This window comes from Pseudoliparis swirei, chromosome 23 (assembly GCF_029220125.1).
Source record: "Pseudoliparis swirei isolate HS2019 ecotype Mariana Trench chromosome 23, NWPU_hadal_v1, whole genome shotgun sequence".
NCBI lineage: Eukaryota > Metazoa > Chordata > Actinopteri > Perciformes > Liparidae > Pseudoliparis > Pseudoliparis swirei.
Window position 1 is genome coordinate 9,578,064 of NC_079410.1, and position 27,889 is coordinate 9,605,952.

The following is a 27,889-nucleotide window of genomic DNA, read 5'->3' on the forward strand; positions in this document are numbered from 1 at the left end:
TGTTTTCTCGCAAAAGGAAAGTTTTTTTTTTTTTTAAACAAAAATATTCTGTTACTTCTCATACAAACAAAGGATTCCATAACAGACACAGACGGACATTTTTTTTAAAGTTCTTGTGCATGATAAACAAAACGAGCAAATTGAAGAAATACATCTTTATTTTTCATACAGCAAATTCTATTAAGATTGTAATGTGGGTCAAAAACAAGTCGACAGACTGGTCTTAAAACTACATGTGCAATGATTAAAGCAGAAAGGACTGCACTGCCGATGTGAAGACGAGGTGACCGTCCACCATTTGAAGGACACAACAGTGAACTGATATTTCTTTACAGAAGTTCCGTTTGTTTTATTAAGGCGAAAGTCCTGTCTAGATGGCAAAGGACTGTTGTACAAATGTATATATACAAGAGGGGTGGAAGATTTTCAGAGGGATTTCTGTCCTCGCGGCAACAGTCAACATCAAAGCATCGCCACTAAGATGCAACATGTGAAGTACGTCCTGCTGCTATGGCAACAGTCAATGGACAAGCAACATCAACAGCATTAGTACGTCGCAGTCTTTCCTCTGACCGCTTTCATCCATTTCTCAAGCGTCGGTCAGCACGTGGTCCTTCCAACATCGCTACCACAAACAGGGACGACAGACAAAATATATATCATATCTTAAATATGTGAGCATCTGTTTTGGAAAATAAAACGGTCCCAAAATACTTCAAAGTGAGAGTAGCAGTGAGGGGATCCCAGATTCCAATGGCATTGTTTTGTGTCGGTGCTGGCCGAGTCCCGTCTGGTTCCAGACCAGTGAAGGCAGCGCGGAGCGACACGTCCCCGTCAGATGATGCAGGAAGGCGGACAGGAAGTTGTGGAGCGGTCAGACGGCCGGCGCGGAGCGGTCGTTGGTGACCGTTGGACGTAGCCGGACTGTGGAGAACGGGTTCCCTCCCCTGTGGAGAGGCAGCAGAGAGAAGGATGAGTGCATGTCGGAGGGAGAGGCCGGCGCAGCATGCGGTGCTCGTGGCTCGTGGGACTCACGCCAGGTAAGCAGCCTGAGGTCTGGAGGTGCCGTTAGCCTGTGGAGAAACACACAGGTTCACCATCATACAACACACAATATAACCACATCTGCACTGTGAATACCTCAACCACCCCTCTTTCTGACATGTGTGATGTACACATATATACACACACATATATACATAAATATATATATACATATATATATGTAAATACATATAAAAATAGATTATAAAAAAAAAGAATATATATATATATATACAGGACTGTCAGAAAATTAGAATATTGTGATAAAGTTCTTTATTTTCTGTAATGCAATTAAAAAAACAAAAATGTCATGCATTCTGGATTCATTACAAATCAACTGAAATATTGCAAGCCTTTTATTCTTTTAATATTGCTGATTATGGCTTACAGCTTAAGAAAACTCTAAAATCCTATCATAAAATTTGAATATTTCCTCAGACCAAGTAAAAAAAAAGATTTATAACAGCAAAACAAAATCAAACATTTGAAAATGTGTTTCGAGTTAATTAGACGATTCAAGTGATTTGTTTAATACCCTACTAGTATACTTTTTCATGATATTCTAATATTTAGAAATAGGATATTTGAGTTTTCTTAAGCTGTAAGCCATAATCAGCAATATTAAAAGAATAAAAGGCTTGCAATATTTCAGTTGATTTGTAATGAATCCAGAATGCATGACATTTTTGTTTTTTTTAATTGCATTACAGAAAATAAAGAACTTTATCACAATATTCTAATTTTCTGAGACAGTCCTGTATATAGACACACACGCACACGTGGGAAAGGCAGCGAGCTTGTCGAATCACAAGTGTGGAATCTGGACCTTCTGGAAATTCAAGTCTGTTCCCCAATCAACCACAGAATGTTTTCTTATGACATTTGGGGCGAGGCTAAACCCTGAAGGGGAGGAGAGTCTTCACTTCTTCACAGAAATTCAAGTTTCACACAAACGGATTAACATGTTGATGTCATTCAAGCCTTTACACCCTAAAGTACATCCTCAAATTACCACCTGAAATCCTCTACTATGCTGATCATTGTGGGAGAGGGACCGCTACGGGACTGGGAAGAGGGATAAAGAAGGAGAAAATCTATCTGTAGCCCAACTGCACACACACACACACACAACAGTTTACAGTTTCTGCTTTTCTGCTGTATCTCGAAAAATGATCCTGTACACATCAGAAAAGTAGCCACAGACCGTGTCCGACCTCACCACCTATTTACTAGACGTGCACTGCCTTTAGTGTCCAATTTTATTTGATGTTCTGCCAGTAAACTCCCGAAACCGAACAAAAATGTATGTGAACGCGACTCCAAAATGGCAATCATAAATGTCAGAAATCTCAATTTACTTCAAAGTATACTAGTATATCATACAGGGAGCAGTGGACGACTACATTAGGGAGGACTTGTGGACACGGAAACTGTTTGCCTGAAGGGCTGAAGATGAACTGTTGATTTTCCCTTTGGCCTTTTCTTCCAGTTATCAACCTGCAGTTCTGCACAGATTCCACAAGAGGTCAGAGGAGGACAAAGCGACTGACTGGACAAAAAGGTTCAGTCTTTAACTTTCTTTAACTTTCTCTGTCGATCTCAATCCGTCACCTCCCTCTCCCTCCCCGTTTGCCTCCATCCTGTAAATGCATTCATTCCTGGTTGTTCTTTCCTTTTCCTCGACGAAGAGAACAGTGAAACATTTTTCTTTCATGGTGACAGTGCCATTACTGGTAACCCAACCTCCCTCGGCTCTCCTGTCTCCTCTCCCCTTCCTCCCTTCCTCCCTTCCTCCTCTCCCCTCCCCTTTGAAAAAAAGGTTTTGCTGAAGGGAAAATATGTAAATAAAGCACTTTTACTGATTATATTAGAGCTTTTTGGAGTAGGGTTGGGATCATCAACAAATACCTAGAAAAACAACATGCAATATTATAGGAAAATGAAACTGACTTCCTCCCAGTATCAGTGCAGAGGAAACGCACGCTTCACCACCTTACTCGTTCAGTTTGTCACACACAAAGTGATGCAGCACTTACTGACAATAATGTCCATGAATGTTGCCGCCACGAGCACCCGACCAACACAACAACAACATGTGCAGACTCACACACTGAGCATACATTATTAGTAGTATTTATTCGTAGTATTACAGAACGACCGGAGCAGTGGAGAACTTTTCACCACCGTCAAGTCTTTTCTGAGATCTGTGTTCGTTATGAGTTGAAGCGAAGCTTTGTGAAGAAGGAGGATACACTTCACTGAAAGGAGAGGCGGGCACTGAAGATGGAGAGACAAAAGTACAGATGTTGAGATTAGCAGACGAACAATGGCGGGAGAAACTGAAAGGAGGAAGAGAGAGCGACCAAGAGGGACGCCGGGTATCGGGTTCACCAGGAGTGGAATTCCACCACAAAGAGTTAGTGGTGGAGAGATGTAGACCGGATGTGCACTGAGACACACGCACGCCCCGAAAAGTACAACTAATTATATATATATATCATCTTTTTATTTATATACAGATATATACACATTTTTATTTATATAGCTTTGAATATATATATATACAGGACTGTCTCAGAAAATTAGAATATTGTGATGAAGTTCTTTATTTTCTGTAATAAAAAAAAAAAAAAAAAAATGTCTTGGGTTCATTACAAATCAAATGAAATATTTTATTGATGTTGCAATTTTTTTATTTGTTAATATGAAACATCTCTAAATATTAGAATATCATGAAAAAGTATACTAGTAGGGTATTAAACAAATCACTTGAATTGTCTAATTAACTCGAAACACCTGCGACAAACACTCAGCTGTTATAAATCTTTTTTTACTTGGTCTGAGGAAATATTAAAATTTTATGAGATAGGATTTTAGAGTTTTTTAAGCAGCTGTATAAATCAATCAGCAAAAAAAAAAAAAAAAAGGCTTGCAATATTTTGTGATGATTTGTAGAAATATGCACATTTTTTTTTTTTTTTTTTTAAATAAAGAAAATAAAAATAAAGATATTTTTTTTCTAATTTTAATTTTATATTGTGTTATAGTATATATATATACACATATACTGTATATAAACATATATATATATTCATAGATATATAAATACAAATATGTATATATATACTGTATATATATATATACACACATATATTTATATATATAGAAAATGAGAGAGAGGTAGAGACTTGTCAGTGTATTTAGTTGGAAAGTTGCAACAGTAAACACTTTTTATAAAGTATGTAAATAGCTTTATGGCATAACAATTGACAACTAGCACCCAGAGTGTCAATGCTAGTCCATATGGTAAACTTCAGGAAAAAAATGTGTATCATTGGCATGTAGAATATATCTCTTAAGTGAGTCTCTATTGGTAGATGGATTATCAGCCACTTGACTGGACACAGGCTGAGGAAGAGAACATTTGTGTGAGATGTTTTCAACATTTTGAATGTGAAACATGCTAGTAATATGGTATAAACAAGTGCAAAATGTCATCAGAAGTCTTCAGGTAGACTAGAGAAGGGTTACGTGTGATCGGGAAGACAGAGCAGAAACGTTTGCCCCCGACGTACCACAACACATTTACATTCAGAACAACGAAAGCCTTCATGGAGGAAAGCCCAAACTTTGGTTGACACTTTGCATGATCTAGTTATGTACTACAGCCATGGTGCGGGATGAACTATTATATTAAATACAAATTATGGGTCACCATTTGTGAGAATGGACATCTTCTGCTCAGATACAGAAAGCATCATCTTTAAATGATCTGCGGGTGCTGTGCATGCAGTGCTGGCCCAGACTCAACTCTCTCCTCTCTCCCAATGGCACCGCCTCTTACTGGACGAGAGACTCATTGCCAGCCCACCGGGGGTTACTGGCACAACGGCGATCTGCTTCCCAGCTCTGAGCTCCGTCTCCAGCCCCAACGACAGCTCAGGAAAACAAGACCGGCTTCCTGCAGTAAAGCGTGCTTTCACCTTTCTTACACGATTCAGATATTTTGTCTGTTTGTCTCCCACACAGATAATATTGCTCTACATCTAAGGTTGGTTACTATGGTGATTTTTGGACAGTCAAAGTAGTCAAAAATCCATCCTTCTATTTTCTATAACTGCATGACCTGTTCAGGGTCACGGGGAGCTGGAAAGAACCCAAAATGCTTCTTCATGCATTTACACCTCTGGATAATTGAACGTCTCTAATCCCCCGGACTGGAGGTTGTTACATAAATAAGCAGCAGTTTGAGTACGTAACCCTCATAATAAAAAAGGAGACAACACTGTTGTTGTCTTAATAATAAATGAGTCATCCTCCTCAACCTCCAATGAGCCTAATTGCCATGATTGTATGCTTTTCAAAATGTATATTCAGTATTTTAATTTTATAAGAAAAAATAAGCTTCAATCAGCTTTGTATTGTTTGTACAAGCAGAGCTTGAAAATACCCAGAATAACTAGTCTGTGGTCAGGTTTCCAAGGCAGATATAAAAAGCTCATCCGACACCACACACACACACACACACACACACAGTAGGTATCAGGTGAGACAAAGCCTCACATTGCCAGTTCTATCACTACGGCCAGTGACAGCCGTAAGCAGAAAGATCTGACGCACGGCTGAAGGTCAAAGCAGAAGGTCAAAGTGCTCTGGGCCCATCACATTCCTTTATCACACCCGCTGACTGACCGTGTGGGGATCGGACGAGGAGGAGGAGGCCGCAGAGGGCGTTGGGGAATGCTGGTGGTTGTAGTTTGCGGTGTTCTTGACGGCGGTGCGCCGCGAGACGCCGCTGTAGTCCGCCGGGGGGAGCACCATGGTCGCCTCGTCGGTCTCCGTGTCCTGATGGTGGAGGTTGACCACACTTCTACTGCGGTGCGGGACCCCAGACACGCTGTGGAGGAGCAGGCGGGGGGGGGGGGGGGGGGGCATTACCAATAGATATACGAAGGAAAATATAGGATGAGAGACGGAAGTGAAGAAGGTTGTAGGAGAGGGGCCGAATACTGATTTGCATGAGATCCTGTGTTTCTATATTCAAGGGCTGTGACTTAAATTTAGGGTTTGGCTTACAGGCATAATGATAAGACATAAGGTTGGGGGCAAAAACTAAATACAGTCAGTGGGGGGTCCCCAAAAGGACAAAAGGACCAGGATGCAGATGCGTGTTGTGTTCCCAAGCGCTGGTCATTTGTTGAGCTTTCTGTGGCAGTTGGCTGGCAGCCTCTCTCTGGGAGGCGCAGCACATTAAGATCTAATACATTAATCCAACAGGGATTAGTCTCTCTGAAGAAAAGGCCACTCGCTGAACCTTCTCTCTCTCTCTCTCATCAGCAGTAAAATCTATTTATCAGCACTAAACGTCCGGTTTCCTCATATTTTGCCGAGCTTGTGTAACATTTTAAAAATTCATTCTAGTTCCACAGATTTGCTGGTTCCACAGAATTCACATGAGCAAAATATCTTTCGTGGGTGCGCAAACACTTTAAAGAACACATCCCTCCCACTGCATTATATAATGTAAGGCAAAACAAAAATTGTTTTAAACCCGTCTCAACGGAAAACTTTCATACGGTGAAAAGATTGAGGAAACGGCAGGAATCAAAGGTTGAGGAATGAGAGTCCTCCATAAGATTAGAAAGGTTATCACTCCAACATGAGTAACTAGAGGAAACACTGCCAGCAATACAGCTGGCTGCAACATAAAACCTGCTGGTGTGTGTGTGTGTGTGTGTGTGTGTGAACGTGGAGTCTCCTTACCTGTTGTTATTCGCGAGAGGCTCGGAGAGCGCCTGGCAGTAGGACGAAGGGAACCAGCCCCTCCTGCAACACACAGACGGAGAAGCCAAGTGAGGGATGATTACATCCGAGGTGTTTCCTCCTGCCGGCACATCGGCTCTCATTGCACAGGAATACGAAAGCCTCTCGAAATGATGAGCAAACACTTCCTCCATCTTCTTTCCCCCACACTATCGCTGAATTACACTTCTCTGTATCGATGTAGAAACTGTATCGCTGTGGCAACGATGGCAGCAAAAGTTGGAATTCATCACAGAAAAGGCGAATGCTCAGGAATGGAGGACTCTGATTTGTAAACGGAGCTCAAAGAGTTCAGTGTCAAACGGCTTTATTTTGATGAAAGTCATCTTTTCCGAAAGCTCCTCTCCCCGATTCCGTCTTTTATAACAAGCAAAGGAAATGAAGGACTTCAGTGAATCGGGGCCTCGTGGTGAAGTTCTCATCTCAAAGCTGCCGAGCCGACACACGATAAGTGTTGGTTTGGACCTTAAATGAATCTTCGTTTGTTAAGCGAGTCGATATCGGAGCCAGGATGCAGAGATCCATGAAGGGAACGGAGGTGTGTTCCCGCCCACACAAACACACGGCAGAGCAACGTCTTCAAGCTCGTCCAATCGGTTCATCAACTGCAGGCGCTGCTGCAATCTTTTAACCTTGATCTGATAACCAAGGAAATCTTAGTTAAGCTTGAAAACACATTCAAAGGAATTTTTCAAGAGAAAATGAAAAGGTTTATTTAACAAAGTCATGAGTCACAGCGGGACTATCAGAAGCTCGGACCAAGGACGGCGTGTCATTGTGCTGGTACGGTACAAGATTGTTCCTAATCACCACACAAGTACATACGTGGTCATATTTGCACATCTGGCATGGATAATAGCCGTTCCCTTTGTGCAACTGAGATAAAAAACCACGTCACTCGGGCTCACTCGTATTAATCGCAGCTTACGTTGATCAAGGGAAGACTTTCCGACTGTACAAGTACTCTGAAACAACTTGGCATTAATACAAACCTTGTTCAAGGACAACTGAAGAGTACCGGTAGCTCGCAGTGTTCACGTCGACCGCCAATGAGGTCAAATTTACGTTAGGAAAAGTGAGCGTGATAATAATCCGCACGGTCACACGTCATTATTGGCTGCGTGCAGTGTTGCCAGGTCCGCGGTTTTCCCGCGGAATTGGGCTACTTTTGAAGTGTTGCCGCGGGTTGAATTTTTTGTCCGCTGGTTCGGGTAGACCTATTTTGCATGCAAAATACATGAATATCTTGAAATAAAAATCCATATTTAAAATGAAATAATTTATTTATACCCAAATCCTACCAAACTGACTCCAGATCAGCACGTACACGCCGACAACGCTCGCAGTGGGTCACTTTCCTGTCTCAGGGGGGCATCATGAAGGAGTTATGGGCATATTTTGAGTTCTGATATTGGGCTAGTTTTTGGGCTGGTTTTGATTGGCCATTGGGCTGGTTTTGTCACACAGATCTGGCAACCCTGGCTGCGTGTTTTGTTGATCCCTCGGTGTCTGGTCCGATTCAGCCTGGGTGTTGCCGGGATACGCTTTCAAAGCCGATATCAGACAGAAGGGAGAAACCCAGCGAGGAAGCCAAACCCCCCTGCAGGACGCGCGGGGATCCGACCGACACGAGGACGGGGACTTTAGAAGCCTCGGGGCTCTCGAGCTCGCCCGGCCTGCAGAGCGGAAGCAGCACCGCCAGAGTTTAACTTCCTCACTTCCTTTCTTCCCTCGATCCGTTCTCTATAAAAAAGGATATTTGCCCGGTAAGTTCTCCCGACAGTGATAAAGATCAAACCTGATGAATGATTACAATTTTAAAAAACAAACTTCCCAGATGTCAAATTAAATGCCTTTAAAAAGAAAAAAATAATCAGACATCGGAGACCCGGGGCAGAGTGGGCTTGGTTGGTGCCCGTCTGTGTGGGAGAGCAGGTGGTACTCCGTGTATCCTGCATCCCTCCCTCGGGCCATACTTTACTTTGATTTCCTTATCAGTGAGTGTTCCAGCTCGGGCAGCACTCGGTGAGCCTCGGGCTGTGTGAGCACGTGTACACGGTCAGCATAACAATCGGTCAAGGGACCAGCCCTTATCAATCATGTAACCGATAGGAGGGCGGAGGAACATATGAAAAACATTGATGATGAAGTGTAGGGGGGGGATTATGGTAAATCCACATATCAGAAGGAATCACTTCCTGCTTATATTCCGTGAAATATAAGCGTGAAGTATACTGTACATTGGTCATGTACATGCACTGAATCTAAATCTACCGCATGCCTTTCCTTATTCCTGTAATCAATGTCTTTACTAACGCGTCATTACACTCACTTTGCACTCTTCTCCAGCTCGCCGTACATCCAGCCGTCTCTCTCGTCGGGGATGAGCAGGGCGATGACGTCTCCCTCTTCGAAGCCGAGCAGCGTGTTGTTGTTGCCGGCATTGTGGGGGAAGATGGTGCGCACCCGCGGCCTCTTCACGATATTGTTGAGGCCGGTGGCGACGGACACGCACCTCGCCAGATTGTTCTCCTCGCTGCTCCCGTGGTCTGCGAGTGAGGAAGGAATGAAAAAGGGAGGATGATGAAGCGCAAAGGTTAAGAGCACAAGTGCTTTGAGCTTCATCATCCTCACACGCTCACGAGGACAACGCCATGAGCCAAAGCAGTATTTGCTCATTACCGTCAGCAGAATGGTTCTCAAGATATTTACACATAAGACGCATATATCAACATTGCGGTGGCTCCAAAAAGGAAAAGTCAACAGAATGTATCCTTCTGAATATCTTCAGCAAATGTCACGGCAGCCAAGCTGATGCTACGGGATCTCAGCCTGGGCCAAAGGGGTGGGCCGCCCCACACACAGACCTACGATCATTTACTATAAACATTTATTTAAATACGTCTCTGTAGATTAAAGTTATTCTCAAATCTAAACAGTGTGTAGCACCAAAGTCACCAAAGAAGACACCAATGAAAAAAAAACATGCCATATTCCATCCCATCATACCTATGCTGTTGTTGGTGGTGCTGGTGACCGTGGCAGTGTGGTTCTCCTGGGTGAACATGTTAGCCAGAGGACTGGTGTGAGCCTTCAGCGGCGGGGCCGGAGGAGTGGACGTGTTCTGCTTCGAGAACATGAATGAGAGCGTCAGCATCGAAGCACAACAATAACCCTTTGGAATGACCTACATGTTTCCATTAAGTCACACTATTATAGACACATGCACTCTATGTAAAGTATTCACACCCAAATAGCTGTGCTCTAAACCGGCCTTTAAATGAATTGAAGCTCTGTGAGATGAGCTGAAGGGAGCCGCAGTTCTGTCAGATGGATCCAAGACGACCGTCGTTCCTCCTCATCGAGGGAACCGTGTGATCAACGCGCCAGAACCTCGCGCTGCTGCAAAGTTTAACTAGTTACTAAAAAACAAGGGTTTACTTTCTTTTTTCCGACTTGAACGATTAAGAAAATAATTGAATAAATACGCCAAAACATGCCAGTGTTTTTTATGTTATTATTTACTATTACTAAAGACCACAGTGTGTGACTAAGTTATGCACACATGCAGGGAGATCCTGCATATCTTCCATATCTTCACCGACTATTCCTAGTACTAGCAGCACTTTGGGAGCCAGTGCTGCAATCTATATTGGACTGTTTAATGATCGCACTCGTGGCCTCATCAAAAGCTAAACATTAACCTCTGGCATATTTTAAAAAAGCTTCATTTAACGATCTACTAAAAGTTACCGATCAAACGAACATAAGATATGAACGCGAGTCATTCCAACTTGCGGTTGTCATAACAAATGTTGTTATTCGTAACAATTTTCTCTCTTCCTTGATATATTCACAGCGCTCGGAAACTACATCCTCTAACCTGTGAGGATGTAATCATCGCATGTGTCTCATGTATCATGGCTGAGATATTGTGTTCTGCCACACAAAGGAGACACCGCACGCTGAAACCAGGCGGCGGCGCGAGGACGCGGCCTCACTCGCCCCTCCCTTCATACCATGCTGTGCCGGGACGGGGAGGGAGAGGGCAGCGGGGTGATGGTGATGGGCGTGCGCAGGCCCTCGATCATGGTCGTGATGCTGTCGGGCATGTCGGCGGCGTCGTTGCACTGGTCCTGCCAGCTGTTTAGCTTCGCCGTCAGCATGTCTCTGGCCTGTCCGGCGGGGCGTGGACACGAGAGAAGGACGTCAACAAAGAAAACACGATTCGTCAGAAGAAACGGTGCTCACATTTCCATCTCTATGGCAACACGATAGCCTTGAGATCGGGGGGGGGGGGGGGGGGGGGTTAGGAACAAGTTGTTCAATCTAACGTCTTAAAATCGGCAAATGTGTATTCCTGTTGGGTATAAGCTCATGTAGTCAAAAGTTAAAAGTCTCGGTTGTATTTCCCTCTCAAAGCCACATTAAGTCCAACATAAAGAGAGCTTTTCGTCGATGGGGAACGGGCTTCGACAATTCAAAGCGCGGCTCTGTACCGTACCTTCTCGTGGAAGGACGCAAACTGGTAGGAGAAGATGCAGTGTTTGTCCACCAGGAAACAGAAGCGTCTCTTCTCCTCCAGCAGAGCCTCCTTACAGCCGTCTGCGATGAACAGCTGGATGTCCATCTGACGGCTGGTCAACGTCTCCAGGCACTGACAACAGACATATAATTCAAGATTATAATAATAATATAAAAAGTGAATATGAATGGATTTCGATCCATTAGTTTGTGTTTTTTTGACCCGCTGACTGACAAACAACCATCTTCAATAGATCGTCGTGTCTTATCTCCTCCGCCACGCGGTCTGGAGCCATCTGGTCCCTTTCACTGCACATCTGGACACAAACCCAACCAGGGCAAATGATATGAAAGGAGCAGGCTTCCTTTCTAAATACCCTAATCTCTCTCTCGCAGGGGGACAGGTATTATGAGACGACAGTTTACTGCATTGACAGATTGAGCAACAGGATGAAAAGAGGACCAGCCCAGCGGTGGTAGGAAGGGGAAGCGTTATCTACGCCCACAACCTGAGATCATAAAAAGGTCAGGAATAATCGTTGACTAGTGTGTGTCCTTGTGCAGGTGTGCCTTGGTTTATTTGATAGGATCATTTTGTGAGGAAGAATAAACACAATGCTGGTTGTGGTTTAAAAAAATTTAAAAAAGCAGCACACACACACAATGGGTTGTATATATTGGTGTGGTTACTATAACCAGGGCCCAGATGTGAGCCTACATAATCATTGTGTGGATTTTCATTCTGGCTCGTACAATGCCTTTGTATGAACGTCTAACCAATCGTTAACAATACTACATATTAAACTCTTCTCAAAAAGAGTACGAAGAAACAGTTAGTCCCCCGCACCTCTTTTAACGTCATCTTTTGTCTTGGATTCCTGTTTGAAGCTACACCTGAGATCCACGCTGTCATCCCAAGTGCCTGGAATTGGCCCCGCCCATTATGGTTGTTGATACAACACACCTTCTCTATTCAGCTTTTACAACTGTCCTCTTCTGATAAAGCCGTAAACCCTTAAGGGCTTTATTTACCAGGAGGCTGTGGTGGGTTAAGTGCATTTATGCCCAGATACACATCGGACACGGACATGTGGCAGCCGCTTGGTCGGGGATCGTTCGTTAGTTCACCCAAATGAATGTGAACTGCAAAAATAAGTCATTAAATAATCATTAAAATAATGAATTCATATTTAATCACCTGACCAAAAGTATGGTAGAAATGTTCCTCTGGGAGTAAACACGCCCTCACAACTCAAACAGAAACAAACAGTACTACTGAATTATTTCTAAAAAAACTAGAAAAATGAAAAGCACAAAAACATGACCGTATGCACCCGTGTGTGGATTCAGTGACCAAAGCGACTTTGAGCAGCGGTGACATCATCCTTATCCAAACAGTGCGGCCGAATGTGAATATGTCCGTCTCTCTAATTCCAGGAAGTCCTGACATTAACTTCTCTTTTTAGAGTTGCTGATATCTCTGACGGCCAGTGTCATAAAACGCGGATCTCTGCGTCTACACATCAACAAACGAGCACATGCCAATTTCTGAAGCAACTTGCTGACTTTCATAAAAAAATGTAGACTTAAAAATCTGACTGACTGCATCAAACTGATGTTTACTAGTCATCAATTGTGTATGAGGAGTGTGCTTTTCAGTCCCATATTCCTAAACTTCTAGATAAAGGATTGAACTGGGAGTTATTTCTACACCACAATGTATTCTATTCTGCAGAAATTGCAAAAATATCAGATTTTAGATCCAGATTGTGTCATAACTGCCCCTATTCTTACCCGAGGAGAGGAAAGGCGAGTGTGCCTCACTAGCTACACCACTTAGTTCATAACAGTGTGTTTCCAAAGGACCAACTGATTACCATCATGTTCAAATAAGTATTCATAAAGGTCATTAACTCAGCTCATCGCGATGTTCTGCTATGTAATTATAACTTCATTATTGTTTTGTTTGTTGTCCAATAAATATAGTTTCAATAGAATATAATTAAGAGAGAGACGGAGAACGAGAAACACCTTTCCAGAACTGGAGAGGCGGGCGGCATAATTTCCACCAACAAGTGGATGAGGGAGTGTGAAGAGCCATCCTGTGTCTTAATAAAGGGAGGAAGACGAGGGGCGGCGACCGAGAGATCAGATAAAAACACTTTCCGTCTGTGACACGTAGGAGCCGTGATGCGCATCTTGATCTTTGTTTATCTAAATGTGCAGAGGGCAACACCTTCAGACCTCCAGTTCCTCGGCATTGAGGCGTCTTTGGTGTCTTCCGGTGAACCCTCTGTTGCCGTTAAGTCCCGCCTCTAAGCCTCGACACCGCCCGGCCAATCGGTGCCTGCGGCTAAATCCTAATACCTGGCCTCGAATTAGATTGTTGAGCACAGCAGCAAGCGAACGAGCTGACTCGTGGCTCGGTGGCGGTCAGGGAGAGAGGAGAGGTGAGAAGGATAGAGGAAACGGAAGGAGTTGAAGGTGCCATGGAGATATAGTGGGGAAGGAGTGTGTATAGCGAGTGTGGAGGAACGAGAACATCCGAAGAATGAAAGACACAAGTGAGAAGAATAGAGGAGTGAAGAGGGAGGACGATTTAGAAGATACGGGATAAAGAGTTCATCACGTTCTCGAACATGTCATTATGTAATATTATTATGGAGGTCATAGTAAAAAGGTATACATTTAGGGCTACGCTTATAAAATAACAAAATATTCTGAATAAAAATAAAAGAGTTACTCAGTTTACGATGATATATGACAAAGAAAAGCAGTAAATCCTTACATTTAAGAAGCTGGAACTAGTAAACCTTTAGTATGTTCCAATATTAATGCTGGAACAACAATCCTTTTTCTAAATCAAGAAAACATTTTGTGTGGTTCAAATAAGTGATTCACTGGCTTATCGTTTCAAGTCTAGTTCAAAAAACATTTACATTAAAAGTGACAACTTCCAAGTGTATATGATGAGGGAAAGGGACTTTTTCCCCCACTATTTTTGTTATTTTGAAATCATTAATATTATTTTCTGGGTAATGATGAATTAAAAGTTAAAGCAAGAATAAAATGATATTGGTTATATCACTCCTTGTGTCCTTCATTTTTGGTCGTCTCCGTGTTCCCTCTGGCTCAGCCAGGCCGGTAGGTCGACTGCGTGGACCACGTAACAACTGTACCGGCTGTCATGACTTCACATTCCTCACAGATTACTTGTTGCAGGGAAAAACACCCGATGTAACAATGACGCAAGTATTTACTGACTCTGTGTCACCATGCCCGGCAGCCATTGACGGCGGAGACGGTGCATCACTCGTACGTCTCCTTGCAAATAGGTGCTCGGATTGTACCGTCGTACACATGCTTCTTTGTGCATGTGTTCGTCTCTTCTTATCGGTAAGCATGCGGGTGGAGCCAGAGAGGATGGCATGCGGGTGGAGCCAGAGAGGATGGCATGTGGGTGGAGCCAGAGAAGATGGCATGCGGGTGGAGCCAGAGAAGAAGGCATGCGGGTGGAGCCAGAGAAGAAGGCATGCGGGTGGAGCCAGAGAAGATGGCATGCGGGTGGAGCCAGAGAAGAAGGCATGCGGGTGTGTTAGTGGAGCGGACAAAAGAAGCCACAAACACATCTTCTGCTACATGGCTGCACCGACAGACAGACACCCCGACTCCGGTTACACCGTCTCTGACGCGGCGTGTCTCGGGTGTCAGTTTGTGAATGACTTTTCTGTGTAATTCTGTCCGCGCGCATTTAAACGCGCAAAGACGTCGCGTGGCGCGTTTCCCGTGTCCCGCGTGTCTCCCCGTGCGTGGGCCTCAATCTCACCTCGCTCTCCTTGTTCTCGTACTTGTTGGCGTTCTTGCCTTGGCTCTTCCTCCTCAGCTTCTTCAGGTCCGACTGGGATCTCTCCAGAGACTCCTGCTTCATCTTGTGCTCAATCTGGTACCTCTTGAACGTGGCCTGCGGCAGAGGGAAGAGGAAACCCACGTGAACGCAGACATCCGGCCTGACAGGTGGCGGAAATCAAACGCCAGGAATCACCGGCTCAATTCCAATTCAGTGGAGTAAAGTTTGAAGTCATTACAAGATATCGCACCCTCACATTATTATTACGGTATTATACGAGTCTGCTGTGAGGCTTTATAAGAATACATTTCTCTTTGTGTGAAATTGGTTCTATCTGCCATTTCAAGACACATTTAACAAATTGAACATTAAAACAGTAATAACTTCAATATGTTTTGACTTTGTTTTGTGATGGTGCTGGAAAACATGTGTTGTGTGGCAGTAATAACTCCCATTTGGACACACACTAATTGCCATGTCGGCAGTTATAATGGCAGGAAATTATAGCACCGATTTGCTGCCCAGGATCAGAGTGTTGGAAACCCTCATATTATTGAGTTTTACATCCATCTAACTTCTCATGAGCACAACTATCAATAATAAAATGTTTTAAACTGAAGCCCTTGACTTACAGGCATTTTAAAAATATAAAAACATACTTTTATAGGGCAGTGTTTGTTCTCACTTGGGGGGGATGGACACACACACTCAAACATGCACGTGCACATAAATGACTTACTGTCATGTATTTCACATCCATGTCAGTCTTTCTCTCCAGCTCGGATATTATCTCCCTGTGGAACCTCTTAAACTTGAGGAGGAGGAGGGGGAGGGGCAACGAAGAGAAGAGAGGGAAAGAAGACACACTGGTGATTTTAAACTTGATGAGAGGATGAAGTGCTACAAGTGGGAAGTCTCAAAGACAGAAATGTAGAGCGATCGGAGAGCGTCTGTGCGGGCGGAGAGCCAAGTCCAATGTTGCGCTTGTGAATGAGTCAGAACCGAAGCGTGGGAATGCCCACAGACTTCTTTCCTTTTCTCTCGAACTCTCTCCCATTAGTGTGAGGGTGTCGGAGTGTCTCCTCAGCCTTGATGGGGTGCAGTGGCGGCCCCCAAATTAGGAGACCCCATTACTGAACACTCACACACAAACAGAAGACTGCGGAGACCTTGTCGCACACATCACACACCCTAATCGAAGTGTGTGGAAGGATTTTCTTCCATCGTTTTTTCTCTCTGATCCGACTTGTTGCTGTGACTCATTGGAGTCCATTAACAAGTCAACCCACTCACTGATGCCGTTAGCAACAACATCTCAGGGGAGTGCGCGCCTCGCAACTTTTCAGCCCCAAAGTTCAGATTTAATCGGTTATTTTCAATCTCTGGCATTATGTATTTTACCAAACAAATCACTCGCGCAGCAAAGATTGCGTGGGGACAGTGTTGAGATCTAAAAGGCTCCATTAACGATGTAAATGTTACCGAGTGTTGTGGTATATAATGCTGAAAGTATTTTGCAACTAGTGGACAATCAATTATCCGTTTATGTCGTTTATCCAATGGAAATATAAAACACATTTTGTGACATTTTGCAGCATTCTGTCGACCTCATAACTTTTGGAAGATGCAACCTCGGGCACCGGGAACTTCTCATAACCATCTGGCCGCTATCTTAAAACAGACAACAAAGCAACGAGAAGATGAACTCAGAATGAAAATAATCAGTACTTGCAGCTTTACTCTGTTGTAAGCATGAGACTAGATTAGCTCCAGCTGGTGCTTTCCAGAGGCATGTTGAGGCCTGCCCCCTTGTCCTCAACAACGAAGGAAACCAACAAGTGCTCCTACAACACAAACCTGTTGTTTCCTCATCAGACTTCTTCGTGTCATGCCGGTACAATTTAAAGTGGGTGGGGACGGAGAGAAAGCTCCTGGCTGACTGTGTGTGCCACTAAATGGCGCTTAGCGGACGGAGGCTTTGCTTGCGCTCGTCTCGAGTAACAGTTTCAGAGAGGGACCGGCAAAAGTGCGTTTGGGTGAGGCAACGCAATTAGTGGGAATTTAGGTTACACAGGAATTTTCAGGAACAATGCGCGCAAGCGCAAAAACATATCCAGCACTCACATTTTCTTCCAGCTCAATATGAACCTTTCTGTGGACCTCTGAGATGTCCATGAGCACAACACCTGTCGCACAGAGAGAAGAGGACAAAGACATACATACGGATTATATATAAATATGTAAACATCATATATACAAACACACATTGCAGAAGATGAATAGGCTGGTAGTAACCTCATCGTTTGGTCTTGTTTGCTTTCTTACCATAAAATACACGGACAACAATGCACAATGACAATAAACACAATGTATACATAATATGTAGTAGTTCCTGATTGAAATCATCACTGAGAAATGATGTGCCATCACATGTTTTATATATATATATGTATAGTGTTCCCCCTATTATATATTGTGTTCCCCCGAAATCACCCCCCGCCCCCCTGTAATGTTCTCTATCGCGCCAGATTAAAACGGAAGTAATTTAAGGTTCTCCCCTTTGTTCTTTTAATAAACGGCCATTCGTTATTTATCGTATCTACATAACGGCATGTCATTTCTGTCTCTACGTGTTCGCGTTAACGCCGCTTCTCCGCTCTCCGTATCCCGCGCGGCGGAGCTCCGCCCCCATGCGCACAGACACGTGTGCGCACACCGGTGAGCGCGCTCCCACCGGCCAGCAGAGCGCGTCTGATATGTCGCGGGAAAAGCAAACCGATATATCTGCATTCCCAAAGTGGTGACATGTCGTACTTGGAGTAGCTCTCCGAGCCGCAGTGCTGCCAAGGCATTCCAGGTGGGGCGCGGCGGGTATGCAGATTGTTTTAGATTTATTTTAAAAGAGTTGTTGTGGAAAGCTCCTTGCAGCATATAATAATGATAACACGTGATGACACACATATCTGCACTAGTTTTGTTTTGCAAAGGTTGCATGTTATTGTTGTTTTGAAAAGACATGCAGTGTGAAACTCAGTAGCCAATAACTCTTTATTGGCAAGTATGTGAACTTGTTTAGTCTTAAACCATGAAACAGCTATATATTTATTACATTATAAGTAGCCTACCTACACCAACTACCTAACCTGTGGGGCTGCACCTATTTTGACAAGCTCAATAAGCTTCTTTTGTACATTTTGACAATTTTTTGTAGTTTTGCGTTATGTAAATCGCTATATTAACAATTAATTCGTTTTTTCTTGCATAAAATTAGTTAAATAATTCTTATACTGCATTTAATTGTCAAGCGTCTTTAAATGTTACCAAACATCTATAGTTTGCATCAACTCTAGATGTTTGTGTCGGTCGGTCGGTCCCCCCCCCTGAAGCTGTAAACCTCGGGGGAACACTGTTATATCTATGCTACAGATTATGTTACAACGGTTTTCCATCGCTGAAATGAAAACTGGACCACCTACTGTTTTAGCTAATAAATAGGAGCTCAGATGGCAGCCAGCCATAAAATACATTCTGTCATTGCATGTTGCTCACGAGGGCAATCAATTTAGGATTATGGAGCATTATGAGGAAAATTATAATTATATTTTGTAATGACCTCCCCACAGTACACACCTTCAGTGATCATAAAAACACCCCACAAATGTATTTGTTAATGAAAACAAATAAATGAATTCATTAAAAACTTTCAATTTGAGTTACCTTTTTTCAAAACCACTAAATAATGTTTGCAGTAAACTTATGTGTCATTGCGTTGCAGCATTATGAGCCAGATGGCCTTCAATCCGACTTGTGTCTGTTGTTAACATATTGTATTGCCTGGATAGCGCTTCTCCCAGATTGAAAAGATGTGCATGTGTGTGTCACCATTTTTTAACACCCCTCTATGAAGGAACAATGTGTGCGTTTGCAAAGATGTGTGTGGGCCAACGACTCTGCAAACTTCTCTTTCACAGATGGGTCGCTTTGAAGAGAAAGACTGATGGAGAAACCAACACACTACAGTTACAACTAGAATGGGCACTCGGTAGAGCGCATACCTTCGCATATCACAAGATTGGGCATTGCATTATGAACGTTTTGGCATTAGTTGCATGCCAATTGGATAAAAATTGACCGTGCTATGGTAAAAAGAAGATTTTGACCTTTCCATGACATTGACCTTTGACCCGATTGATCCCAAAATCGAATCAAACGGTCCCCAGATAATAACCAATCATCCCACCAAATTGCATGCGATTCAAGAAGATGTTGACCTTTTTATGACCTTGACCTTTGACCCGATCAATCCCAAAATCTAATCAAATGGTCCCCGGATAATAACCAATCATCCCACCAAATTTCATGCGATTCGGTTTAAAACTTTTTGTGTTATGCGAGGAACACGCATACAAATAAATAAATAAATACACAGCGATCAAAGCATAACATTCCGCATTTTCAACGCGAAGGTAATTACAGAAACGGTGTGCTTGTGTGTGCAGCAGGATACGTGACAGAATGACGACCGTCTCTCCCACGGGACCGTCGTGTGACGTCTAGATATAAGAGCAGGATGCAAATGTTCAGAATGTAAACATGATACCGGATGTTATGTATTTTACCCGCACTGAGCTTTTCCCCATAGGGGTATTTTCTGTACAGTGAAAAGAAAGGTCATGACAAAAACAAAAAAAACATTCTCCAGTAGCCAACCGGTGCAGCGGTAGTGTACAAAGGGCTGCAACCTTGAGCTGTTGCTCAAAGCCACATTTTACACAGATGCAGTGGCTTCTGATTCAAAACAAGCTACTTTGTGCATGAATGGAAGACCTGGGCCATCTCATAGTGACTCAGTGAATAAATCAGACTTTAGTCATTCAATATGTCCATGTTTGAACATGCTGTGTTGAACAATATTGCACCATATGTATAAAGGAGTCATCCACACAAACCCCACCTTTCTAAAGATGAATACAAGGGAACAGCTGTCCCTGGGCCTTGACACTAATTATTTCTGTTCAAATTAAATAAAATCAATATAAAAATTATATTTTCTTTTTCTCAACAGCCTTCTGACGTGTTCGAATGACGACGCAAACCCCCGACTGGCGTTCAAAATGTTCAAAAGTCTGGTTTTATTTTGCCGACACACTTTCTTGTTTTTTACCAATAAATAAATCGGAAAATATTTTGTCATTTAAAAAAATAAATGAAGAAAATTCTACAAGTCAGGCTCTGGATGATATATAAACAAACCCATCAGTAAAACACGTTGGAATATAGATGAGAGTGAGACTGCATAGTTTGCTGTATGTCTAGTAATACTGAAGTGGAGACTTCTGGCTCAGAGCGTGAGATAAAGTTCACCGCATAACTCGGAGGGACGCTGTGCAAACGACCCAGGACTGAAGGCCTGACACATCTGACCTTATCGTTTCCTTATCTTACATTAAGCACAATGCAATCTGAAAAACGTTACGAGGTGTGGTGGAGAGTCAAATACCCGACGGACCGGTTTATTCGTTGGCCCCGAAGTGAGTCATCGACACATCTGAACAATGAAATCAATGCAAGCGCGTTTTGACACAACGCTACAGTAACGACACCAACAGCGCTTCTCCCCCCAGCCGTTCACACTCATTTGTTTATTGTTGTCACGGCCTGTGCAAAACGTTGCCGAGCAACAGGCGCTCTCCATGGGGCGAGTTGTGAGGGCAAAGGCGTGTCATCATGATGTGGATTACACCGCCATCAGCGAACAAAAACCAAGCCGAGATGAACCCACGCGGCACCGACCCGTTTACCCGGGCTGTAAATGTCTGGAGCCGTGTCCCATTCTACATCACGGGGCTGACGGCCATTAGTCAATGGAGGTAGCGTCTGATGACTCAGCAAATTGGGTGCCTAAACTTTTCACAGTGCGCAAAAGTGAAACTACAAAGAGTTTGATGGTTGGAGAGCGAACCGTGGCTATAATGGCTCCTCTGTTCCTCGAGTTATGTGAAACACAACAGCTACAGTGAGCGCGCTTTTGTCCTCCAAAGCATTGTGGCCGGCGTCACTGAACACCACTTAGCGGTTTAAAATCGGTGGACCCCGCCTCAGGTGAAGGCGTGAATTATGAAAAAACACAGAGAGGAAAGATGGCTCGTGCTCCTCCGTGAGCCTCGTCATCGTGAATGCAGGCGGGGATTGCGACAGATGCGACGAAAATGAAGAAATGTCAGCGACTTCGTTCTCGAGCCATTCAGCTGCGTGTCAGTGATGAAGCAGAGGAAAGACGGTAAAATAAAGAAAGTCTGTTCGCTGTGTGTGCAAAACATAGAAAGAGGAACAGAACACACCTTCCCTACACACAGCTGATTTTGTAAACACCATTTCTACGGTAGCATGCAAAGCAGCCCACAGTTCTTCCACCGTTTTTGACTGGGATGAATAATCCTGGCATGGGAGAGAGAGCCACCTGACACATCATGCAAACATGCTTGGATTATGTAAAGCGGGCCTGATGCCATTTGATCGGGTGAAAAACATCAACGGATGGCCCCAGTGTGTGTGTGTGTGTGTGTGTGTGTGTGTCTATTAAGCGCCTGTAAAGCCGTTGCTGCAGTCAAAGGACAAGATTGGATGGGATTCAATTCCCTGCGGTCGCGGATAACAAAATGCTCCACGGTCATGGCGTCCCACAGGCTGTTAAATACTCTCTTGGCAACAGTTGTACGGTCCTTTTCAATAAATGGTCTTAGGAAACCAACACCATATTTTGGGTTCCACCTTCAGTGACATTTAGTTCTGCCTCAAATACAAGTATTCAGATCTTAATTTGTGCTCCTGGCTCGACCAGCGAAGAAGGAAACAAGTGAGATGCCCGAGTGCTTAAATGAAAGAGCTGTTGACATTTGACCTCTGGCAGAGGAGGAGGAGGAGGAGGAGGACTAAAGGAATTGGAGGAAGAAGGTAGGACGGTGAGGTGCACCGGTCCTCCAATGCCTCTCAAGAGTATCTGGTTTCTGGTTGGCTACGCGTCAGTGGAGCTCAGGTTTCTGACGGGCAGCTTCACCACATCCCCGAGTTCACAAGGGGAAGAGACTTTTTTATTCTTTGTGAAACACCTCATGTTTCTGTCAAGAAATTCGGCTTTCTCATAATTCCTATAGTTGCCTTGAACAACACCTTCAGAAGGTCTGCCAGGTGTGACGCAGACTCTGGTGACGATGCATGACGCGGCCCGGCTCATTCGTTTGCAGCGTGTCTTTAATCACCCGCTGCTCCTCGGCAACATCTCCATAGCGACTCAGACGACACTGATCGGCCATGAGACCGCGCGTCTCCGTTTGTCTCTCTAATACAGGGATTAGTGGGACTCCACCCAGCATTCAAACTGTTTTACAACGCTAACGTCTATGTCATCCCTCGGACTTATCATTTGTAGTTTTCTTGTTTTTTTAAAGAGGAATTGATGGGTTTGTTTTGAATAGTAATAAGAGTGATCATTGTTTCTTTTTATCTCTCAGATGGACACTGATCATATCCAGTTTGTTGATGTCCCTCCCCTCATATCTTCTTCACTTCCTATTACAAGAGGACACCAGAGGATCTAGTTTACTGTAAACTGCTCGAAGGAAAGCCCTCAGTGAGAACCAACAGCCATGTTTGCATACACGTGGACACTTGATACAGAAAAAGCTTTCTTTAAGCAATTTGGTTATTTTGGGCTGAAAACCATTTGTCATGGCGGTTTTATTTCCAGAGAATGACACCTAACGTGCATCACCTGCAAGCCGAGTTCATTCTATGACCTACAGATGACACGCCTTGGTGTTTCTGCCAAGTCATCATGTTTACGTGGAGAGGACGTTATTCATTACTACGGTGTGAGGAGATAACAGACTGTAACTGATGATTTTTTTTCTCGATTATCAACCACCTGTCTATTCATTAAAAAAATCTGACTGTTGAACATTTAATCCCGTTGAGAGGAAACTTCTCAACTCGAAGCCACTTCTCACTTGTCCATATTCTCATATGCTGCAGACACTCAAGCCATGCTGAGCAGATGGAGCGACGGAAAGCTGTCATGTGGATTTACAGTCCCACTGTTTTGCACAATATAAACGTGTCACCAGTAGAATCTGGTGCGACCGACATGAAATTAATCCGACCGGCCACATTTCTTCGTTAAGGAGGAGATGAACAAAATTGTTACCCTTCAAGCAGTCAGGAAAGTTCCATGTTTTTTGGGTGGCACTGTAGGTGTGCCGGGATATTGACACCAGGAGAACACCAGGTGGCTCTTCCCGTTGGGCTGCTGAATTTAATTAGCAGTTTTGCTGCTAATCCTCAGGGGAGCTGAGAGACATACCGTGGTTTTATCAAAGTGTGCCACTAGTGACAGCGGGTTAGGAAGCCAGACATCTTTGGACTACAAATGAGCTCGTGGGATCTGAAGCCTGGGGAGTTGGTTCCAAGCAAACAAACCCTGTGCTACAGTGTATTGAGCTCACCACACGCACAGCCATCCCGAGCATCGCACTGGCAATAATAGAAGGTTAACTGCTGCTGTCCTCGAGCTACGGTGCCCTCTGGCTTGTGTAGCTCAATAATGGAGAAAAAAAAACGTGACGATAATTTGACGCCGATTCAGCAGCATTGCCTTTAACTGAAGAGCCACAAGTGTAAAAGTGATTGGTGTTTTTGTAGATTACCTTTATTACTTTGCATATATCGCTTGCTGTGCTGAATATCAGGTTATGTTGTCTTTATGAGGCTCAGTGCAGCCGTGAGGTCCTTATTGCAGGTTCCTCTCTGACCAGGCAGAAGAAAAAGCTGCCCAGGTTTGGCTATCGGGACTTTTTGGTCATTTGCTTTCCTGCACGATGAGCTCAAGCTGGCAGCGTTGTAAAACAATGACGGGGAGGCATTTATATTACCTCGCTTTATCTTGCTTTTATTACTGTTTACATCATCGATTAGTCTCCTACTTCTTCTGATTGTAAAACGGTCCTATGAAAACACTGACACATTTTACAGCTGCATTTACACGAAGAGTAGAATGAGAAAGTGTTGATGTCTGATGTCTAGAATAAATTATCCAGACAACACCCTCTATAAATAAACCTACTCTGTTTAAATGCAGCCCTGGAAACCAACGTTAAACGCCTCCGAAGTGAGAGCAACAGGAATATGCCTACTATGAACTATTCATACACTCTGTCACATTCATAGAATGTAGCTTCACTCTAAATCTGTCCTTCTGTACACATTACATCTATTGCATCTGTCCATCCTGGAGAGGGATCCTCCTCTGTTGCTCTCCTGAAGGTTTCTTCCCTTTTTTTTCCCCTGAAGGGTTATTTGGGAGTTTTTCCTGGTCCGATGTGAGGTTTTGGGGCAGGGATGTCTATGTGTACAGATTGTAAAGCACTCCGAGACTAATTTGTAATTTGTGAAATTGGGCTTTACAAATAAACTGAATTGAATTGAATTGAACAGCTGTTCCAGGTAAGCAGGAACTATATCCACACTCTGCAGATGTCCTGCAGTAGCTGTAGAGATCCAGAGGACGGGACAATATGGAGACTTACCTAATTCTCTGGAGACGGGAGACACTGCAGCATTCTCCCCAATCTTAGACATTGCATCAAAATACAACTTTCCCGCCAGGATCATTGCTGTAAAAACAATAAAACAACTATTAATGTCACATTGGCTCCCTAAAGCATTGAACAACAATCTAAATATTCTCTATAAAGGTATACCTGGACCCCCCCCAAAAAGCCTTTATTGTCCTCTCAACCTACAAGTTACAAGTCTTTTATTGTCAGATGCACAGAATGACACAGGGTCAGACTGGGCACTGAAATTCTTAGGACAAGGCACCACACAACAACTACCATAGCATAACATAGCAAATATAATATAACATGACATACACTCTGTACAAGTACTCTGAACATAATTGACATGTAATAACCTTCTAGTTACACGCATTCATTGTTCTAAACTCTGAGTTACTGTCAAAGTTGAATCATGTCGGCACATGCTCACCAGCCACTGCTTTCTCATAGTTCTTTCCCAGGTTGACCAGATTCCTCAGTCCTGGATTGAACTGGTCCATCACACTCTGGGTGGGTGGAGACACAAGACAGACAGTTAGTCATGATCTCATTCTAGGTTATAATTGTTATGCTCTACGCTGCTGACTCAGCAGGCGGGTGACGGTCCGACCAGACTGAGTGACATCAGACGTGGACACGTACACACAGTCGTGTTGAACCTTGTTGACTATTCATTAACAGGAGCTGTGACCTGTGACCTATGACCTTTAGGTAGAAATGAATTAACATGTATGCTAGGCAAGCAGTCCTGATCTTACTGACACAGGATGTCATGGAAGACAAAAAGCTCTGCGGGAAATAACACGGAGCTTAACGAACTGCGTCAATACAAAAACAAAAGAATGAGGAAGAATAAAAGAACGCCAATGAGAGGAAACAAATTAGAAGAAAAGATTTCGTGTTTTTACATATAAAGAACATCCAGCATTGAGCAATGCCAGAAAGTGGGATTATCGTCAGTAATCTCTTCTTAGACTCTTCCTCTCCATGTCACACATCATGATATTTTCTTAGTTTAGGTTCACACCCAAGACCAGAATCCAGGAAATGATTAAATTTGGCTAATCCACCTCAAGTCTCATCATGTTTCTCCCTCACTCCGGATTCAGACCCGTGTCAATAAGTGACACACAAGCTGTCCGTCGCAGTATAGAACAAGTTAAAGACATCTTTGAGTCTCGCATTCCAGAAATTCCAAAACATGTACACGACAATCTTTTGGCCACACAATGTTCCTCTAACTCGCTGCACCTCTCGAGTAAACACACAGCTACTGTTGATCATAGCAGCGTGCCGGAGGTGACGGCTGCCGAGGAGCTCGCTGTGTAATCTTACCACGCAACTCCCTGAGCTAAATTATTAAACCTTAAACAGAGTCTTCTTCCCGCATTTCATCACACCGAGGAGCTGTGGAGGAGACCAGCGGGGTCAAAGCTACTGAGGAAGGCTTAATGCTTGTGAGAAGAAATGATCAAGTACCCCCCCCATCACCTTCACTGTGCCACCTGTGGAGTATGCAGACAGGCTACACAGTGTAATAAGTTAAAGGTCACTCTCTTAGTCGATACATTGGTCGCATTTGTTCAACTAATGACCACTTCTTTGATAAAACGCAAGGTCAACTTATTTGAGCCGAGGACTGACCTCGATTTTTGGCTCACATCCATCCATGCGTGATCTTTTTACTCATTGGTCAGATTTCTCTGACGAAACCACAAAGCAAAAAGTGCTTTGTAAAAACCAACTGACAGATGTGTTATGTTTTGAGGGACACTTTCCCCCACGACCCAACAGCTCAGAGAAGGTGAAATCCACTCACTTTCAAAGCATCCACTTATCTTTAGAATATAACCTCAAGTTAATTACTGGATGCCACAGATGCCAGAGTGCACGAAGGAGGCCTTCACGTGATGCTGATTAACCGAGGAAACACTTCGATGAGGAAATGGAATTCTGAGGGTGGATCTATTTTCTTCAAACCCAGTGGTCCAAACTCACTAAAGGTCTGTGAAAGTAAGATGAGTTGTTGACTGTTGCTCTATTGATGCAGAGGCTAATAACTCAAAAGCACAACACCCACAACCTGAAGGTTAACATAGCTCGTGTACAGCATTGGCACTCATTTATAACACACGACCTATTACCATCAGATGCATATTCGGCTATATTATAAGCCAAACAAGAAGGTCAAGAGAGTCCAGGTGGAGTACAGGGTCCCCTCACTCTTTTCCTGCACTATTAGTAAACAGTTGGATATTTAACCAGCTGTTTAAAACCCTGGTAAACGTGAAAGTTAGAAGCTGTTGTTTTCGTGGTCGCATGCAGATATCATGGATGGATGTGTGAGTCTCGTGTCGTGGTCGCACCTGTTGTGTTCCCACCAGTTACCCACCTTGTATGTGCTCTCGGTGAGCTTGTTCACCTCGTCCACGCTCCGCGACATGTTTCACTTAGGTCCACTCGCTTCAACAGATTATTTAAAAAAATTATTATATAAAACTAAACCGACGTCAAAACCTCCCCCAAAAAAATCCAACAGGGAAAAGTGACCAACACCTAGGGACACATGCAACTCCTCATATCCAGCAGGAGACGCGAGACGCACACATGCCGACGCAAAAGATCAAAGCTGAGCGCGAGGGACGAAGAAAAGTCCAGAGAAGGAGAGACTGCTGCTGCTGCTGCTGCTGCAGGAGACGCGGAGAAAAGCTGAGCTGTCAAACTTGTTGGAGGTGGTTAGTTCAGAGGAGGGCGGGCAGGCCCGTGAAGGTGGGGAGCTATAAAGTGGACAGGTGGCAAGCCGAGCCGAGAACAAGAATACAACACACTTCCGGTTGGCTGCTTTCAAATTAAATCTGTTGTCGTCTCTAATGTCGCTGGTCACACTGTGTTGCAACATTTTCATTGGTGGAAAAAGTATTCAAAGCATGGCGTTTAGTTAACGTAGTCATACCACAGTGTGGAAATATATTGCTTTACTCAATTACAAAGTAAAAAGTACTGCACTGTAGTAAATTAGTATCTGCAAATTGGGGCT

At 43.7% G+C, this 27,889-nt stretch overlaps 1 protein-coding gene across 2 annotated transcripts; it reads right to left on the reverse strand.

The window, feature by feature from the left end:
- Nucleotides 1–140: 140 nt before the first annotated feature.
- On the reverse strand, nucleotides 141–27,629 carry baiap2l1b (BAR/IMD domain containing adaptor protein 2 like 1b). Of its 2 annotated transcripts, none has more exons than XM_056407881.1 (14): nucleotides 27,245–27,629; nucleotides 25,283–25,358; nucleotides 24,820–24,906; nucleotides 17,363–17,424; nucleotides 15,978–16,049; nucleotides 15,218–15,352; nucleotides 11,372–11,524; nucleotides 10,887–11,042; nucleotides 9,877–9,991; nucleotides 9,200–9,416; nucleotides 6,808–6,870; nucleotides 5,737–5,941; nucleotides 1,036–1,073; nucleotides 141–947 (listed from the first exon to the last, which is right to left on the reverse strand). In XM_056407881.1, the coding sequence occupies exons 1-14, from the start codon at nucleotides 27,293–27,295 to the stop codon at nucleotides 875–877; spliced, it is 1,503 nt and encodes a 500-aa protein (XP_056263856.1). In that variant the 5' UTR covers nucleotides 27,296–27,629; the 3' UTR covers nucleotides 141–874. The 2 variants fall into 2 exon arrangements, with proteins under 2 accessions (XP_056263856.1, XP_056263855.1); XM_056407880.1 differs by having other exon boundaries at nucleotides 9,877–9,994.
- Nucleotides 27,630–27,889: the final 260 nt, after the last annotated feature.